Genomic DNA, 21,027 nt, shown 5'->3' on the forward strand with positions numbered 1-21,027 from the left:
CGACCACTTCATTGGAGCCCCTTTCAACAAAATATATTTGGGTTGAAGTTACCAACTTGCGATGCAAAATAACATTGAATATATATAAATTATACATAAATGTATCATCTTACTTGATATATTTAACACGTACATGTTGACATTAAATAAAACTATTGATTCGGTACTTTTTGTTCAGTGCAGATGCCAGGTTGCAACAGTAGATCGTGGAAAGGTGAAGCTGACAGCTTATCATTAACTCTGGAAGGCTCCGCGCAGGATTTGAGGTCTACTGTTCCGATCTAGTCTATGGAGCAAAAACTAAAACTGGCGGGAAAAAACCAAATGATAATGATGAAATAGATTTTCCCTAAAAAAATTTTAACCTCACAACAGAAAACATTGTCTAGATAGTCTTCCTACGTCACTGTAACGTCTTCATAACAAAATACCACATCACGTTGAAATCCCCGGCAATGCATTTTATTAGCAAATATTGCTGAGGTTCAAGTTCAGTGCCAATTCACAGTTCCCATTCCCCAAGTCGCGATAGGCCTATACAAAATTCTTGTATTCAATGGGGGGCAATATAAAGGGTCAATATATAACTATGATTCATTCGTTCTTTTAAAAAGATAACAAAAACACTAGTACTATTAATTCATTGGTTTTAAAGATTGAAATAAGATTTTCCTACGATCTTTTGGTAACAGATGTAAAATAATGAATGAATGGTTGGTTTTATGGTTTATATTTAGAAGATATATCTGTAGATGTTTTAGTATTCCTATATCCTATACATATCCCATGGGAACGGTTTTCATGTATACACGATAAAAGCAATATGACTTATTTTATTGTCCAACATCAATTCTGTCTAGACATCAAGAATTTTAAAAGAATATCAATCAGATTTATAACAGATTCAATTCATGTCTACCTTTGATGGAAATAGTTTATAATTTATTTAACAAATGTCACTTATGATTTGTTAAGTTAATAAGAAGAATTTATTTTAGACAACATTGTCACCGATACCCCAAGGAATAATAAAGAAACATAGGCTACTTTGAAGTTATTCTAGGATGAATTGTGAATAAGTATATTCAAATAAAGTTATATGAATTGTATTTGTACTATGGATAATTAATTACCTATTCATGTTTTCTTTGTACATGACTTCATTGCATACTTTCTGACTTCTCTACACCCGAAAAAGTAGGACGTTAAACCCCATCTAATTCATTCATTAGAGAACCTCAGTCGAATCTTGTCAGCCCAGTCCTCGTCGGATCGTCGTTACAAATAATCTCCCAAATAACTTGATTCGTTTTATTTGTCATGTTTTTTTTTTAACTAAAGATACATTTTGGGAGATTAGATAAAGAGCTGTCAGTTCTCAGTATAATAGTTAAAAATTAGATAATGTAAAGGGAATTTGCTTAAAATTTCAGTCAAATTGGTCCACTCTGAACCGCGATTTTAGCGATTGAATTTTCGGCCTAGCCTCAATTATCACTACTAAAGTCGGTACGATAAAAAAAATATAGTCTCGATTTCCATTTCATGATTAAATCATGACTGGAAATCGAACCGCAAATCGGAACCTAATCCAACAAACATCACAGGCTAGCGATGACATCGAGAGTTGAACTGGATCAGTTCATTAATGTCAAATTATTAATTTAGATAACATTTCAGGCCTAAATAAAGACCTGCAATAGGCAGATTTAGCTCTTGCATCATGTATGTTTAATACTGTGATATTTTAGACGATTTAAAACATTTATCAATTTGATTGGAGTATAATCTAATATTAACATCTAATGGATTTGTTGTTTTGAAGTTTGTCTTGTGTTTTGTTTTGTTTTATTTCTGTATACATAAATCAGGAACAATGTGTGGCAATTTTAATATCACCAAATTGCGTGCCAAATCTTGAACGTTTAAACTGTAAATAAAGAGCGCATACAACAATTTCTGTTATAAGGAAGGATAATATAGGCTTATGTTGATTTGAATTATAAGAGAGACATTTGACTTAAGTCTAGTCAACAGATAATATTATTATATGTTAATACACACGAGTCGTTGATGAAAGGATAATCTAACGTTCATTAATTTCATGTAACAGTGATCTAACAAGCTGTGTGAACCAACCTTTAAAAATCTCAACATCTTTGGCAATTAGTACATTATTGCCCCAATGAACAGTTTATATAGATCTATATACACTAACGTTATTTATCATATAAATAAAGGTGAAACTGTTTATTTCCCATATGTTACCAAAATTAACTGTTTACAAACTAACACTTCACCTTCCTTTAATTGTCAGCCAGTCGTTAAAATACGCATATATTTATTTATGGTGTTTTTATGTCTAGTGTATCCAACATGGCCTATTAGCATTGATTCGGTTTATTTTTATACTTACTTCATATCTGCATATTGATCATACTGTTATATAATTAGTAACAATTATATCAAATCTGAGACATATAATTGCACCTATATGTAAAAAGAATATATAAAAGTAATAATTGAATATTAATTTCGCCCTCTACATTACCCTCCTTTACCACGTTGATTTAATAATTTGCGAAGTTTTTTCACTCGGTACCGATTTTGATAGGAAAATGTAAAACCAACTTTTAAAGATGCTTTATGTAAGATTTAGATAAAGGGCTGATCGTTCTGGCTATAATAGTTCAAAAATAGATAATGAAAAATGAAAATATTGTAAATTTCATTCAAATTACTTTATTCTGAGCGAAGTTATGATAGTTTAAAAATATAACGTAGATTGTTAATTATCGCAGCAATGATATTTGATAATAGAAACTAAGTTTCGATTTTATCGTTAAATTTTTAAATCTCACGGGTGTTCTAATCCATTTAATTATCGGTCATCCGATGGCTAGATAGTTGATTATAGGCTTGTCATGTGAATGAATGTCTAAACAATAGTTTATGTAACATTTAAAGCCAAAATAAAGTCATGCAATATGCAGATTTAGCTCTTACATAATGCATCTTTGACCAAAACATCCCCGTAAGTTCTCATCAAAGAACCATTCTTTGAATATGGATACTTTAATGTATAAATAAATAATATGGCATATGACGTCACTCGACAAACAAATGTTGTAACGAAACACAATTTCCATAAACTGCCTCTAAGGACAACGTATAAATTTCAATTAACATATTAAATGTTTTTATTTCAAAAGAACCAATTCGATGTGAGTTTTGATCTGTCAAAGAGTTCATTTTGTGGTAATCAGATGAATGTATTTACATATCGTCCTCGGTAAAGATAATTGAAGCTATTGCTATGGGACTTGGTGTTAATTTTACATGTTATTCACCGCATTGCAATGATTAGAATGGTTCAATGTCATTTGACGGCTATCGACTTTTTTTGTCTTTTAGCTCATAGATTGTATTCTAGAGAGTTGTTGTATAGTACAGCCTATAGACCAGCTGTTACTGTAATATAATTTGAGTGTAGTCTGTGTCTGTTTTCAAGTGTTTTCTAGTTACTATATACTTCTTGTTCTACTTTTTCCTACACGAGGGGTGTTCTCGCGCACGTGAGTTCTAAAAATACACCCTCAGCTGTCGTTTGCGAAACTTCAAGTTTCCTGTTGAAGACGGCCGTAGAGAAATGTTCTTCGTCTGAAAGAACGTCATAAGATCGATACCGTATAGCGTTATCGAAGGACTAAAGTCTGTTGTTAGTATCAAGCTATGGACTTACAGCCTAACGCCAATCTATGTCGTTTCTACGTTTACTTTTTTGACTTTTTTCACAACAAATGAAGCATGTAGCGGCCAGACCAGTATCAAAGCATTCAGCGATAAAGATAGACGACGAAGAGAAGCGACTATACGAGGTTTTAACGGCGGTGAGAGGTTTAAACTATTATCAAGAGACACGTCTCTAATGAGATTACTTTTATTCTACGTGTATTAACAGATAATCCACCAGTGTTGTGTTTTGTTCGATAATCGGCTTAAAGCCTATTAAAACAGGTGCCCGACAGGATTTGTTGCCGCACGTTTTCGGATGTGTTTTAACATATTTAATTGTTGTGTAAAGTTTGTAGCCGGTCGCTCGGTTTATTAATAAGGGTATGATAATGGTTCGTGAAAGATAAGGCACTGATAGGTGGAAAGGATCGCTGTATGAAGAATTTCGCAAATTCATCAGTTTATGTATATTTTTGGACGTCATCGAAAACATGGCTCCCTGGTATTTTATCGTTGTTGTGATGCTGTCAGGATGGGTTTCCATTGTTTCTCTAGAGGAATTTGCTGACTTTAAGGCCACTGCTGCTCCCACGGAACCCGCTGCCAAGGCATTGCATTTTGATATCATGAAGAAACGTAATTACAACAAACTAATAAAGCCATCAAGTGGACCTCAGAGTAAGCTGACAGTAAAATTAGGCCTGCGACTGTCTCAGTTGATTGACGTGGTAAGTAATCAACCCCACTTTCTTATATGGATTCATTGACTAACTATATATCATATAACTTATGACATATTGATATTAATTAATCAACATATTTACGATAATTGTTTAATTGTTTTGATTATCGACCTACAGGGTATCGATATCTTTTATTGTTGATTAATATTAGAGCAAACATCTTATTTTGTCAGTGATCTAACTGATTTGGAAACAAATGAAAAGGAACTAAACGAATCATACTGTTATATGTGCACGTAAACTCAATACATTAATGAATTCTAAAATAGATAATTCAAATTTCACATGATTAACACATGCCTGTATGAACACCTGAGCGTCAGAGTGTTATTAATTATAAAAATACACTGATGGTCATTGTTTTGACACTAAATAATCTATCAACAGTTTATTTCGTGGACCATGTTCTGGAATCGAAAAGATTTCAAGTATTTAATATTTATATCAAAGCTCATTTGTATTACGGCCTACCCAAATTTGGATCGCAATCCGTGTTGTTTATTTTTTTAAAAATATATCTCACCCGTATATTTTGGCTTCCATGATTATATATTTACTTTATTCATTGCTCATCCGTTTTCATTACCCATATATCCAATTGGCTGGAACCCCTTCGTTAAGCCGGATATTGAATCATTCACGTGCCATTGAACACCAGTCACTGGAAATAATATGATTTTTACCAAACAAACATTAAATCCCTATTCAATATTTTCATTGAAGCGGATTTGATATGATTTCATAAGTCTATAAATAGACCGAGATTTATTTCTTATATGTAATCCATGTATTAATTATGTGTGTAAACAGTTAGAACTGTAAAGAGCATGCGTGTTAATTACAATGTTCCCTTGGTGTAATGAATATTCGTGTTAATTAATTGTTCAAATAGAGACCTGTTGATTACCATAACACATTTACACGATATTGACATGTGTTATGTAATGATGATAACCAACGACAAAACATTAACACTTAATAACTATAAATGTCTAAAAATTGTAAATTATATTTGTATTTTAATAGGGTTAGGATATATTTACCTAATTTCGCTTGTTCGTTATATAAACTTTTATTTTGATCAAGTGATATCAAATATTATATGTTATATTTTATTACATTAATTGATATACCGATCCTAAATTTAAAAATCGCATGTATATAATTCCTATAATTTAATAAAAGAGATTCAATGCACATATGTTGCCATTACAACAATAGACATATTTCTATTGATATTATTTCAAAAGAAGCTCTGAACTACATTTCTTTCTTATTGATCAAATGAAAACCCAAAAAGGGCCTCTTCTCAACGCCACGAATATGTCTATTATGTATTTATTTATTTATTTCAAATTTCAAAATCGTATTCAAAATTCATTATAGCCTATTTTTGGTTATTAATATACGTAATCTACACAAGTCTATAAGATTGTAATATTATGCTAATGTGGTATAGAAACAGAATACATGTATATGTTCATTTTGAACCTTAAGTAAATGGGTAGAATCTATAGTTAAATATCTCAATATGAGTTGGAATTGGTTGAATACCAGGAGATTAAGTAGAGCAATAACATTCCTGTTATTCCTGCTAATATTACCCATTTTGCAATGGTCCTGGGGCGGCCATATTATTACTTGTATTGATTTCAAATAGATCACTGACCTGACCATATGACATTGGTACATGTGGCTTAGCATCTTCACCGACCTTCAAATATAATATTGTATATACAGCGAAACGTTTAACGTCACAAAACTTTTCAGTTTCTATTTGTTAACCTGTTTGTTGTTTAAGATTCCCACAAATTTCAAATATAGATAAAGAAAAGCAAGAGGATTGTCTTAATTTAATTTGATCTATTTCATTTAGTGATAAATTAATTATTTTGGTAAAAAAATAGTTTCCATGGTTACGCCACCATGTGCTTAAACAGACCTAATTTGTTGTTGAAATATGAGTGTCGTGTAATATAAGACTTTCACTGGTTATCATTGATTATGTTTGATTTTTTATTTTGAAATATTAATGTGTAAATATTGTACGATTTTGGGGGATTTATTTTACACAAGCTTTGTTTATTCTGTGCCTGAGATCTTCATTCTAACATATTACAGCAACAGGGTCATATCAGACATAATAACAAATATTAGGTTTCAAATATAGAAATATAACAACATAACACGCACTTAACGTTGGCTGCACCAACACTTAAAATATCTTTCATTTGATGCATTAAGTGCCCGAATTCTTATCGTTCAATATTTATTAAAATAATGAAATACAGAGATATAGAAATTGCGAAATGTTTGATAGTAATATCACTCGTTGTACTCAAGATCACCATGACGTTATATAATACCCAATAACGAAAGTAAATAGAAAATTAAATGTGAACTTCCAACATAAATTTTAATGAGAAGTGGTATCAGGTGTTACGATTTATATGTAAGCGAGAATAGTCGATACTTAGTCACAATCTCTTTTCCAAATTCATGCACGTTTTCCATACTTGAAAAGCTTATTTTTACGTCGTGGGTAAATTCCAACCTTCAGAATACTTCTAATATGCAGTTATCGATGTTTTTCTATAAGAATAGATACCCAATTGCCAAGTGCGCAGATGTTAGAAAAATATATATTAAATGATGATATTATTGTAAATATATTTATTACAAATTTATTATATTCATCATAAGAAATGAAATAGGGTTTACAGCCCTACTATTCTGCACCAACCGGATTAATAAAGACGGAATTTTCACCATTAACGCATTCCGCCACATATCACCATTAATTTCCGCATTGACTTTAACTGTTAATTCTCGTCTCTTTGACCGGCTCTAACTTTTCCTCAAATTTTCGTGGGATTGAACGCTTTCTGCCATGGATGGGAAACATGGAAAACGTGAGATACACAAACTGGAAGTAGCATACGGATAAATACATGCAACTCTGTTATCCTTCCGCTTCAAAATCACCAATATTCACCAACACCTGGCAGAAAATGTATATTCAAACCCTTTTCTTCGATTTAACACCAAAAAGTCCACAAAAATCGCCATGGGAAAGAGAAAGGGGGAGAAAGACTAAAAATAACCTTGGCACTTAATTCGTAATTATTGGTGAGCAGTGTCCATTCTTTAGCCTGTCATATTTATACAATTGCATTTCTCTCTCATCCTTCCAAAGGCTGTGTAGTGATTACTATTCCGTTCAACATCAAATTGTAAATATACAAATCATATCATTCTCTCTATACGTTTCTGTACCACCAGGGTCACGGATGTTTCGATCAGTAGGTTTGGAGATTTGTTTCATTCGGTTATATACAATACCATGGTAGTATTTTTTTCTGGATTGTTTGTCTGTAGGCGATAATAGGCCCTAATGATTTATGGACATAAAGAGTGCAATGACACCGTACAAAGATCTACTTCCGCTTTTCCGATCTGTATGTGTTTCCTTACAATGCCTCCCTATGGTATTGTATCAAAGACACGGTCTGCTAATGTTGACACAGAAAGTGAAACCTCTTCTTACATAGATTTTAGTTAACATTTCATTCAGATTCTATAGATAATCGACATATTGAAGTCAATGGTTAATAAACAGTTGGCACAATCTGCCTTTAACAGTCTTCAATCAGTAGTAAAATGTAACAGTCAGAACAGCCATTGTGTTTGATCTCGTCAATAACATAATAATCATTTGTCATGATTGGTTGTCCAATTAAAATTATTTACCCCTATAATCCGTCATATGTATATTGCCTTTGATCATGTTGTTTTTTAATCCTTTGATCTTGTTGTTGTCATGCATGGTTTCTGAATTGTTGTTATTGCTTGTCCACATATAATTGCTCTACACACTTGTTACTGTACTTGCTTGAAAACGTTGAGAGAATACTCTTCGAAACGTCGCCCAAATAAATCAGTAATTGTTCTTCCATAAGTATGTGTTATAGTTTATAATAATATTCCGGATATTACGTATGGTATTTAGTGTACTTTTGCTCGGCCATGCGCCCGTGAATGTGTATAGTTAAGGGTATATCAAAAGTCAACAATATGCCCTATTTTAAATGTAAAGCCTGTTGTTATTACGTAATTAATCACATTTGTGTATAAAAAGACTTGCACGAAAACAGTAACACGGCTATTATTACTATGTTTGTGTGCGATAAATAAAGATGGTGAAGCGAAATCAATATAAACAAATGTAAACTTAAAATGGCCGTAACTTCACTTAGAATTGGTCGATTTGAACACCTGTTGGACCAAATTGTTGTTTTTTAATAAAAGTACCTTTGATTTCATTGTGTGTGGTCTTAACCACGATATTCAATCTATATTGTGGCAGGTTGCATCTTCAATAGAAGGCTTAGTAGCGCGTTAACTCAGTACACTTTACCAAGGCCTTCACGTAATACACTATAATTTTCGTCACTAATTTCAATTGTCTAGGACCCAGGTCTAGACCTCTCAGATTCATCGGTAGAATATCAAGTCTCTCGGTTTCCAACTGAAATATCTATCTGTGATAACCGAGTTGCAAAGTTCACGGTTCGCTCAATGTTAAGGGTTTTTCGCTATGATTATGTTATGAACCACTTCGCATCTTAGTCCAAACCTTTCTAATTTACTTTTCTGGGGGGTTTTTTTCCATTATGCTAGTAGGTTTGCTTTTCTTCGGTTATCCGTGAGGTTTTCAACGAACAGAAAACTTCAATGGCTGTAAATTGTGTGAAACAGCTTTATTTAACGTCCACTTCCATCGAAGTGATATCGCAGAAAAAATGGCTGTAAATGTATATATTCCTTTATAAAAGAAATGTGTTTGTATCACGACCTCTGATTGGACAACGTTATTGTTCACGTATCTGCGGTAAAGGGGGATAACGTACCTAAAAGTTCGAAAAGTTTATACTAATCTAGCAACGGCTTGTACAACTCGCGGTCGTTGCTTCGGGAACATGGGCAGGTTGGGGATTTAAAGGTTAAAATAAAGTAGTGATGTGTTATTTCATGAGATTTGGCGAAGTAGGTTTACTAATTTTAGTGGGATTGCTAACCCATCACAACATTCATATCTTCCCTAAGTCAAGCAAAATATTCCTACATTGCTTTTAGGGGCGTTTCTTACTCTGACCAAAGATTATGTGTTGGACACTGACAACGTAGTCCCCACCACACCCCTACATAACAAGTCTACTCTATTTCAGCTTGTTGCTGTGTCTCAACTCACTTTATTTAATGTATTATTAAAAAAAAGTATTAATTTATATTTTAATTTCTTTAATTCAATTTCGCCTGAATACGAATCTGTGTTTATTACATATTTGAAGTGTGGTTTCATTTCTCGGTGGTCACGTGTTTAATCCTGAATATCATGACATTTCAAATTTAATGACCATTTCGCCTGGTTTTGATCTAACAATCATAGAATCCACTGACGAAAAGCCAAAATCTACCAATCTGGTGTGTTCTGAAATTGATAAATGTAATTTGTCAGAGTAGTAGTATTACATTTTATAGCTAAATGAAGTATCAACTGTAACCTGTAGCAAGGCGTTTATATCATCTAGTGAAACCGTTACTTTTACTTTTGACCAGGGTGTTAATTTAAGATGTGCTATTGACATATAATGCCATCATCCTCCTCAGACTCCGGCATGTTGTCATATCTAAAGCCCTGTTCATGCGGAGATATTTTGTATATTTTCACACGTATGCAAATGTACACACTTGTGCAAAAAATATTTTTGAAATGCGTTCATACACACTTTTAATACCATGAGTATGTTTGTAGCGAACAATAGAAGTCATATTCATGGAAAGGTTAAGACACAGAACGATCCCTTATATACTTGGTATAGACCTTGTTCTGGCTCTCTCAAAAGATAGGAGAGTTGGGCGGAAAGCAAGGCCATTAGAATGGTTTGACTATATTGTTTTGCAACATTTTGAGGACCCAGACTGGCTAGAAAACTTTAGGGTAAGGAAGGAAACATTTAGAAGACTGGGAGATGAGCTGCAGCCTTCCCAAATTACGACGGCGAGCCTTTGGGGTGCAAAAGAAGGTGGCGATAGCAATCTATTGGCTTGCATCATCGACTGAGTACAGAACAATCGGTAATCTATCACTTTGGCGTTGTAAAGTCAACAGTGCAACGTGCTTATCGTGTGTAAATTTGATATGCGTTCATACGGCCAGATTTGTACAGGTAGCAAGAAAAAATGCTTTTACTCAGCAGATCTACATATATGTAAAAAATATAAACACCTGTGCAAATCTCGCCATGTGAACGGGGCTTAAGTCACCAAAAATCTTGTTCTTGCTTTAATCTAAAACGCACTAAAGGGGAGGAGGTATATACATGTACAAGGCAATACTTTTCTAAAGGATTTTAATGAAACGGCTTTAAAAAGCAGACGTCGTTAGAACATTAATGCCCGAAGGATGATTGACCCTAAAGGCTGAATAGGGATTAATATTTTCTGAAATACCGAATCCAGCAAATTTGATTTTTTTATTCAAACTAATTCTGCATTTAAATCCTAGTAGAATTATGAAGTGACGGCTTACGGCAAATTTAAGTTGGTAAGAATTATTGTGAAAATGTCGTGTTTACTTAAGCGTTTTACTTAAATTAAATGGGATAGAAATTTAATCACAACTCGTTTCGTATACAATGCTAAAAATACAAAATGTAAACATTAACAATTTAGTAGTTTTGATTTGAAGTTCTGTGTAAATTTTGTGACACTGAGCATTATTTCTGACGAGTTTAGTTGATATGCCTGAAGAAAATCCAGTATAAAGCAATAGCACTATGTACCGAAAAGTACGAAAGTGCGGTTCAGGGTGAACTAACTCAACGCTATGGGGCGAACTGGGGATCTAAATAGTTTAATAATTAGAATGTCGAATGCTCTTATAGCTACGCTAACCTGCTACATGAAAACATCTTTTTCATTTAACGAAACTTGAAATTACCACGAAGTCCTTTAATGAACGAGAAAAATATTCGTTTGTCTGGCAATGAATTTAAACGCAGGTAATAAGCCACAGAACACAGTAACTCGTAAGATTATCAGAAATAAGAAATCGAAATTTTTATGGAAATATTTGCGCCCATGTGCAGTTAATTAAAGTGAGTATAGCAGTTGCTGTCTCATACCTAAATATCTTACACTTGAACCGTTTCAATCCACATAGTAATACGCTGGGGAACATTATAGAACCAATAATTGTTCATGCAACACTTTGTCTTTATAGTGAAAAATTGCGTTTACTTTGGATGCAAATGAACCTTGATAATCGTAATAAATCCAAAACCTATTAGATTTTGTATAGTCTCTGGCATGGCGACGGAGTATAGAAATGATACTAATAATAATTTGAACAGAAGGAACAATAATCATCAGGAGTTGATAGAAAATGTCAGTTGTATTTTTCTCCAGCAAAACAATTTTCATGCCAAGACATTATCTACATGTTTCTTACTTATATTTTGTATATTTTCATGTTTATTAAGATTTACATGTTCAGCCCATTTTCTACATGGTTCTTTTATTAAGTGCAGCTCTTGTTCCTGTGGTATATAATGCAACATGAAGATCAGGGTCTTTCCTTGGTATTATATACATGGATGTCTAACATTTTCAACAAAAAGTCAGAATAATGTATTAAAGAACGAAGATGTTTGAGATACAGTAGCATCTGCTATATGACTACAGCATGTATGTATGTCTTCCAGGGAGGCCTGCTATATCATTTAAATATGGAATGTACAAAACCCGTGCCAAGAAATGCCAATAATGAACTGTTAATTACAAATTTACTACCAAACATGTATTTGAAAAAGCGGTGTTTAATTGTTGGCTAGTCTCTGGGTTGTGTATGATAGTATAGGGACACCGTTTGAGTGATTGGACAATATTGGACTGTTATTGATTAGGCCAGCCAAACCTAACTCATTGATTCCCTATTTCGATGCATAATTCGTTGTTGCCTACAGGTCAATGGGCCAGCTCCATACAATGGATGAGATTTCAATTCGATATGGCGAGCTTGATGACTTTTCCTCATTTGCATGTTGCTAACAGAGGCTATTTCCTCTCTGTCTTTCAAAATGGAATAAAGCCTTTTACTTTCTCGCCACCAGGCAATTACAGAATAGTTTATAGCCATGATGTTGTTATTATTATTACCGATGATTATGTAAGATGACAGTTAGAAGATGTTTTGGGTGAATATTTTGTGTGATTTATACGCGAGTAGGTTTCGAGAGTACAATAAGAAGAGTTTTCAGCGGTTAATAATATTATGTTATGTTGCCAAGAAGTCTTGTGATGCTCATACTTTCTGGGTATTAATTTACAGATCACGTCACAGTAAGACTGATGGTTTAAAGTGAATTTGAATTTAATGATATATTCAGTATAATTTGTCATTTATACACCGGGCATGCTTTTCATGGTTTTGTTTTAAGATTCAAAAATTACCGTCTCCAAATATACTCTTCGAATTTCACTTTATTTAAATTTAAAAAAGAACGTGTTCTTTAGATAGTAATCTAGATGATTAAAACATAAAACGTGGGTTGGAAATGAAATATCATTCAGGAATCGGCAAATGTTCTTAGAAAAATAGAAATGGTGACATACCAATGTGAACTTTAGAAAGCTATTGGTCGATTGGTCAATTCGAAAATATGCTTTCGGTAAAGACTGGTTTCTGTTGTGTATGGTTTGAAAGTCTATATTTGCTTTAACTTGCCGAATTATTTGATTTTACATATAATAAACATTGTCGGGATTACAGTTTGAAGGGAACACAAGAAATTACATAGCATATTAATTTGGAAAAATAACGTTGTCGTTTATCTGTTTGATGTAGGATACGTCGTTATAGATGAACATCCGTTTCTTGGATACTTGGTAATAAAGGGGGTCTCTGTTTTATTAATGGAAATAAAAAGTCATTAATGCAGACAATCTAATATATGGCAATAAGAGTATAACAAAGTTATTGAATAGACCGTTGTAATTATATTATGTTAAGTATTCTGAATCCAGACAACAAATCATACATAGGTAAATTAACTCCCATAATTAAATAAATATATTTACATAATTGTTCTATTGACATTTAATTAAACATACATTATGCAAGAGCTAAATCTGTCTATTGCATGTCTTTCTTTAGGCCTGAAACGTTATCTAAAATATTAATTAGACATTAATTAACCTATCCAGACGATAATTAACTCTAGATGGCATCGCTAGCCTGCGATCTTTAGTGGATTATGAGTCGATTTACTGCATAACTTTCCTTCACGATTTAACGATTAAACGGATAATCGAGACTATGCTGTTCATCGTACTGACTTTAGTAATGACGATCGAGGCTAGGCGGAAATTTCCATCGCTTAGTTCTCGGTTCATAGTGGATCAATTTGAATGAAATTTTCAGCAAATTGCCTTTACATTATGATTCTCTAGCTTTTAACTATTATAGTGAGAACTGCCAACTCGTTATCGAATCTCCCATAATGTATCTTTAATTTCCTCACTTCTGTATGGTTCTATTGTCAAATTATACCAGGAGGACTATGCAAATTAATGAAAGGTTAAGTTTTATTATAGCCAGATGTCTATGAACGTTTATTTTATCTCATTATTCCTATATTGGCCATTGTCAAACTATACCAGGAAGACTATGTACATTAATGTCATGCTATGTATTATATACTTTTAACCTTTTTTTGTACATTACCTAATATTATTTATAATCCATTGTCATGGAAATCTATTATTCTAAGAATGTATATATGTATCGTATTTGTAATATTTTGTAAATATTATTAATATCTGAAGATGCCCATAGAAGGCAGACAGCTAGCTTATATGATTTAATGTATGTCAGAATGAAGTAAAATGGAGAGGTTTTTTACCTGGACGTATTTTTTATTTATTTATGAATTTATCTACCGTAAACAAAGACGTACTTGTACTTTATCTACTTTAATATATATATATATATATATACACAAATAACAATGTATGGCATTGACAATTGACATATTTATAAAATATCTATGTATAGTAAAATAATTATAAACACATTTTTAATACTTATTCATAAATGTTTAATACTCCTTTTATAGGTCTGGTTTATTATGACAAAACATGCTCCAAAAATGATCTGAATTTTTATTTCATGTATGAAATTAAAATTCCTCTATAGTTTTCATAACAAAAAATAAGATTTATGTTTTCCATTGAATTAACTAGGGACAGTAATCCGCGAATTACAGTGTTTACTGTTCGTTATTAAAAATCTCAAAATAATCTATAATTTAATATATATTGGTACATTATGAGGTACATGTACAAGCCAATATTGAATACAGCCCAGTGATTGATATTATTGGGAGTTTTCTTTAACACAAGAAATGAGTTGTTTGTATTCACGAAACACGGTATGTGAGAACATGAAGTAAATATGTTTTTTCTAGGTGCAAAGAGTACAAGTTGAAATATGATAGGACATGTCGAAAATAGCACTAATATAATATACATACTCAAATAGAATACCCATTGTTAATCACGGTGTGTTTCCTGATCCCCGTTAATAAGGTTCTGAATAATAAGTAGGAGTTATAAGACATTATCCTTATCCTTTACACCACAGACGATAAAATAAGATATGGAGAATTCTCATCATGATATCTATTATTTACAATCTGATTAAAATACAGATCTATATTTCGTTTCGTGTTTTTTATATATATAATTTCGATGACCTCCACTGAATGCAAGTAAAACGAAATTTTGAATTATAAAAAACGAAACGAAATAGATTATATAATTTAATACAAAGAATATTGGTTGGCGTTATTCCTACCCAAATCGATAAATTATGTTCATTTTAAGAACAAGATAAGTGTTTGAACTTTAGTGAGCTTTCTAAATACATGAGAACTAGTATAAAGAGTTCTGTAAAGGATAATTATAGCCTATCCAGATCGTTTACGGTACTCGTCGGTTCTTTTTTTTCAGCTGATGGTGCTTTAGTTATGTCTTGGATTTCAGCCTTTAAGTGAAATATTGCATGTTATATAACATTTTTTTTATTCTAATTATTGAATATTTTTAGAGACCGTTTTACAGAATTTAGAACAAAAATGTTATCTGAACACGGACTTGTATTTTCGGAGGCAGCTATCTTAGTGCATTAATTGAATTACAGATGTTGAAGATGCGGACTTTTTCGTTCTCTTTTTTTATTGATGCTGAAGATAAAGATAAAGAATTTCAATTAAACCTCGAAGAATGATAACAAAAAATGTCGATTTGTTTTTTTGCCGAAGAAGATAAGCTAATCTTTCAATTAACTATCACGTCACAATCAATTCTATTAAAAACCTTTTTACTGTCTAATAAATTTTATGAACATAAATGTGGCATCACGAGAATAATATTCTTTAAATTCAAAGAAATTGATTGAAAGAGACATTTCCTGATAATGTCTTTCCAGTAGTTAGTCTTTTTCTAATTCTGTTGATCCAGGAACCAATATATTGACATATGGTTGAGTTCAGAAACCGACCCATTACAACGGCTAATCGTTTAATTAGGTCGACATTGTCTTTAAACCTACAGTTACATAAATTTATAACAACTAGATTTTGATTGAAAATATATCTAACGCACACGTGCGATTTTTCCCCTTGATGACGGAACGGACAATTGTTTGGCAACCAACAATGTTGTCGAAATCACGTGAACGCGTACAATCATATTCAAGTTACGGTAACTTGTCAAATGGCGGCGCCCATGGGCCGAAATCTAAAAATGGCGCACCGCCATTATATATGATCACCTGATATTCCATCTTGCGATCATTGGTCAATATGGGAACAATTAAAATCGCTTATAAAGTGCCTAAGAAAATTTAACGTGTGTGCTCGGGTATTAACTCTCTCAAATGTGTTGGTGGTAGTGAAAAGCTATCGAGGTGAAAGCATTTTCCGATTCAACTTATACCAACCCCAGACAAAACATATTGTGAAGTTTGTAAAATGCAAAAACACAAAAAGGGTTTCCTTTTTAAATTTTGAAGTCTGTGATGTTTTGTTTTAAGATTATTGACCCCTAAAAAACCTTCACCAAGAAATAGAAAGTAATTTATCTATTACAGACTATTTCGCATAACTTGCGGAATATGTTGGCAGCCATTTGTTGAATTTATTCGTATGATTGATGAAGACGCTGGGTAGATCCATCAAACGCAACACATGGTCTATGATGGCAGTTAGTGTTACTTGGTTCGTTAAGGTACTGGCCACTGAACCTGCCATTCAAGCACATGAGTTCAAGAAGAATCCGGGATTAGGGTCTATTTGTCATTTGCGCGTGGTTTTTACCCATTATGCGTCATCTGAATGAAACACATTAATTCGGCATTAAAAGTAGAAGATTCTAAAAAAAAAATATAAATGGTACTGGAATATTCTAATGGAACAGCCAAATGTAATGGTTAGGCACGAAACTTAACAGCACATTCATAACTACTAGTATATTGTGCTATTTGATGGGAGATGGGCTGGGGGAGTATGGCACTGGCCTAGAATGTTCTTTGGGATTTTCTGGAGCGGTGTTCCTATGTCAGTGGTGCAGGAAGGGGGGTCTGGCATAACAGGTCTAGTCGTTCAGATGGGACATAAAAGACCGAGGTCCCATGTACACTTTGACGTTAGCGTAAAAAAGATCCTTGGTAGTTGAAATTCAAAATAAGAGACATGAACGTAGCGCCGCTGTGTGGCGTTTGTTCTTCTTCATTAGCCCAAGTACAGCAGAAAAGTAGGACGCTAAACCTCATTTCATTTCATTTCACGATTCAATGGAGCTAGAAATTCTATCAAAATTAATTTTTTGCTGCAAAAATTTGATATACATGCATGATAGTGGATATAGATATATTATACACGTTAAACATTACTTTTAATTTTGATAGAATTTCTAGCTCCATTGAATCGATAAACTTAAAAGTTTATTTCTGAGAATGATTTAGTATTTGCTCCACAATGTTTAAATACAACGTATTATTTCTTCATATATCGAATAAACAAACCGTCGCCACGGTATTCCAAATGTCACTTCATAAGAATTGAATTGCCGGATTGGAGCAAGTAGTAAATGTTTCAATTATTCCGACAGGAAATCAATTTAAGATACAGGCCCCCCTTGCTGCTAGTAATACAATCTGTTGATTGTCTTCAAGTAACCAACAGACGGCAAATCAACTTGCAAATCACCACATCTATTTCACTCATACATCAAATGTAGCAGGCGACAGGACAGGTTTACGTCTCTTTTCAAATATCTCCCAACAAGTTTTTCTGCTTCCTTCATTTTATTTCTTCACGTTAAATCGATATCATGTTCGATACAAAACCAAATCCGCAGATGGGATTTGCCGCTCATTTTTTAGTCAAGCATTATAAAGCACAATGAAGCAGAAACAAGGGATGTATGCTGCGAGACGAGCAGCGTTTGGCTTCTTCAATCATGTCCTTTTTTATCCAAAGGGAGAAGGATGAAAAATATGTCGATGCTGCAATATGTACCGTAGGCGCAACACGATCACCAATTCTGAAACCATGAAACACGCAATGTGTCATGTCACACTTGGATGTTAGGGGTAGAATGTAACATGCAAAATCCATATAACGACTGGTTAATGTTTCAAAATGACGTATAATCCGGATCTCCTGTCCTAACTTAAGATCTGGTATAATTGAGACTAATGGCTGTGCTTTCCATTAGGCTACTCTTTTCTAATGACCAAACAATATGGCGAGGGTATTGCCGATACATGTTGAAGGTATTGAATCAAGACTCGTTGATGTGAGTATAAAAAGTTTAACCTGGTGTAGAAATTGCAGATTCATTAATCTGACAACTTGGGAGACAGATGTTTTTCTTTCCATTAAGGCGTGACAGTTATCTCACTATAATTGCTTCTGATTTGACCTTTCGCTTCTGACCTTATCATTTTGTTGCAGGAACATGAAGAGGGGTTGGACGCCCTGTTCTAGTCAATAAAGCCAATCTACTAATGAGTGAGTCAACTCTAGATCCTCACCGATAACGAAAAATCAATAAAACATCAATCACATTCTCCTCTTATATTTCGTTTCATTTTTTCCCGGTTTCCCGAATATTGATCTCCGGAAGTGAATTATGATGAGTTATGAAAGACCCGGATGTAATAAATTCTATACCAACATTTTGCCTAATGGAGGTTGATAAACGATGCTTAATCCGAACCAATGCCATGTTTGTCGTGGTTCTGTCGGTTAAAGGCATAGCTTGACAGTCTTTTTGTCTGGAATTATTTCTAAACCTTTCTTTAACTAAGGACCCTTCACTAATTGCGCGCCTTTCATCTGATTCTTTTCAATTATCAGTAGGAGAGGAATTTAAACATAAACATTTCACTATATTTATTTTCCCGTCTCAACAAATTGCACACGCGAATGTTTTGGCAGTGGATTTAGTAATTATAAATAATGAGGTATTCGTAGGATAAGAAGCCAATCAGAAATTTAATTCTGTAACCTCGCAACTGCATGTTCAATGCGTAGATTGTCATACACTTTGTCGACAAAGAGCATCTGCCGGAGTAAAACGTGGTATTGAATAAATTTATAAATTCCAAGCTCTTATAACTGTTTAGGTTTTTACATACGCTTTCACTGGGTGTCTGTGTGTGGCGGGGTGGGGTGATATCTCAGACCTGGTTAAGTTGCATAGCCATGGCCTTTTAAGGGGTTTGTGGGTAAGAAGTTCCTAAGTTCCAGATACTGATATACATGCCAGTTGTTGACCTACTAAGTCCGGAAGTAAGACGCGAATATCGCATTATACTCCATTTCCTTTATATTTTCCCATTTCGTAAAGACACGAAAGAACTAGGATAGATACAAGAGTTGTGGAAAGTAGAACGGCCCTCGGAACTTTCTTCTCCATGTTGTAAACAAACTCTAAGGACAAAAGTAAAAAAAACATCGCTAACCTCTTAAAGATATTTTTAATATGTTTTTGTGTTATGACGATTTAACGTTCATGTATATGTAGTGTTATAATTAATCAAATTGTATCGGAGATAGACATAAAGGATGTTAGGTCCGAATTGTGAGTAGACCTAAAAACCCATGTCTATAAGGATGTTAGGTCCGAATTGTGAGTAAACCTAAAACCCCATGTCTCTTTCTATCTCCGATAAAATTTGAATAATTACAACACTACATATAGACCCTACACAAGGACGTTAAATTATCCCATGTTATATATATAACATCACATGGTCATATTACAGTGAAAACACTTAGGAAAAACCAGACCACTCACGATCGCATTGGTAAAAAATCAAAATCTGCATCACAACGATTTACGTAATCAATTATCCAATAGAAAAATGTTTTAGTCAGTTTTAAAGGAGTTAAATCGCTTATATTTGGGACTTAGAATTTGACACAAATGGGTCGCAACGCATATAATAATGTAATATGAATGTATATAAACTGATTAACATTCAATCGTTTCCGTTTTTACTCAAATTTCAAATCAGCTATGTTCGGCGAAATACGCCAAAAGTCTCAATCGAATGGCAACTTCTGGCGTCTGGTTATTCCAGTCTACACCGATAGTATTTATTGCGCATATTCTCCAGATAAGAATACGACGCCACCGTTTGACATGACTTGTGGAATGTGTCTAGTCTCGTTTTCGAGATCCTTGTTACAAATAGCGCTGAAACGCATTATGTTACACGAATCGTGTACCAATGGCAAAAGGTTTATTTTCCTGGTAAGATCACAGAATCAAAGTTGATTTAAATTGACAAATAATTCGTGTTTTCAATGTCAAAGACTTTGGATGATATTGAGTTAGAGACTTAGCTACTTTAAAGGTTTTTCGACAGTTTCACATTTTCCCCCAATCCTATCTGTTTCATGTCTATAAGCATAATATATTTACTGCTAAAGACAGATGTTTTATGAGTCACCATATGAATAATGTTTATTTTACTTTAAAGAACATATGAGTGATATTGTGTTTTATTGTATAATCTATATACCTTTATGATAAATATATCTATCATTTATAAAGACAGCTGTTGTAGGTAATATATGTTCGTGTTAAAAGACATATTTGAAGGTAACATGTGTTTTGGTGACGTTCTGAAATGTGTTGTACTGTTTACCGAGAAAATCAAAATTTATTGTCAATAACAGTTATGTGTTTTTGGTGACGTTCAGATGAAGAGTGTGCTGTTTATCAAGAAAATCAAAGTCTACTGTCAATAAAGGTTATGGCTATTGAACTGGTCTTGGCGATCGTAATCAGAAATCTAGACAAATATGCTCTACTTCTTATTATCTAATAACTGACTGCACTCTTGAATATCACATAAAGCTTTCAATATTAAGTGCAATTTCCCAACAAATAGAAACAAAGAATTTCTCCA

The 21,027-nt window shown here is 33.3% G+C and overlaps 1 protein-coding gene across 1 annotated transcript in view; it reads left to right on the forward strand.

The window, feature by feature from the left end:
- Window positions 1-3,446: 3,446 nt before the first annotated feature.
- Window positions 3,447-21,027, forward strand: part of LOC126818190 (acetylcholine receptor subunit alpha-like) — a 40,517-nt gene continuing 22,936 nt past the window's right edge. Inside the window, exon 1 of the mRNA XM_050545456.2 lies at window positions 3,447-4,463. Coding sequence (XP_050401413.1) covers window positions 4,227-4,463 — 237 coding nt within the window. The 5' untranslated portion in view covers window positions 3,447-4,226. The remainder of the gene's footprint in view (window positions 4,464-21,027) is intronic.

This window comes from Patella vulgata, chromosome 4, assembly GCF_932274485.2.
Source record: "Patella vulgata chromosome 4, xgPatVulg1.2, whole genome shotgun sequence".
Taxonomy (NCBI): domain Eukaryota; kingdom Metazoa; phylum Mollusca; class Gastropoda; family Patellidae; genus Patella; species Patella vulgata.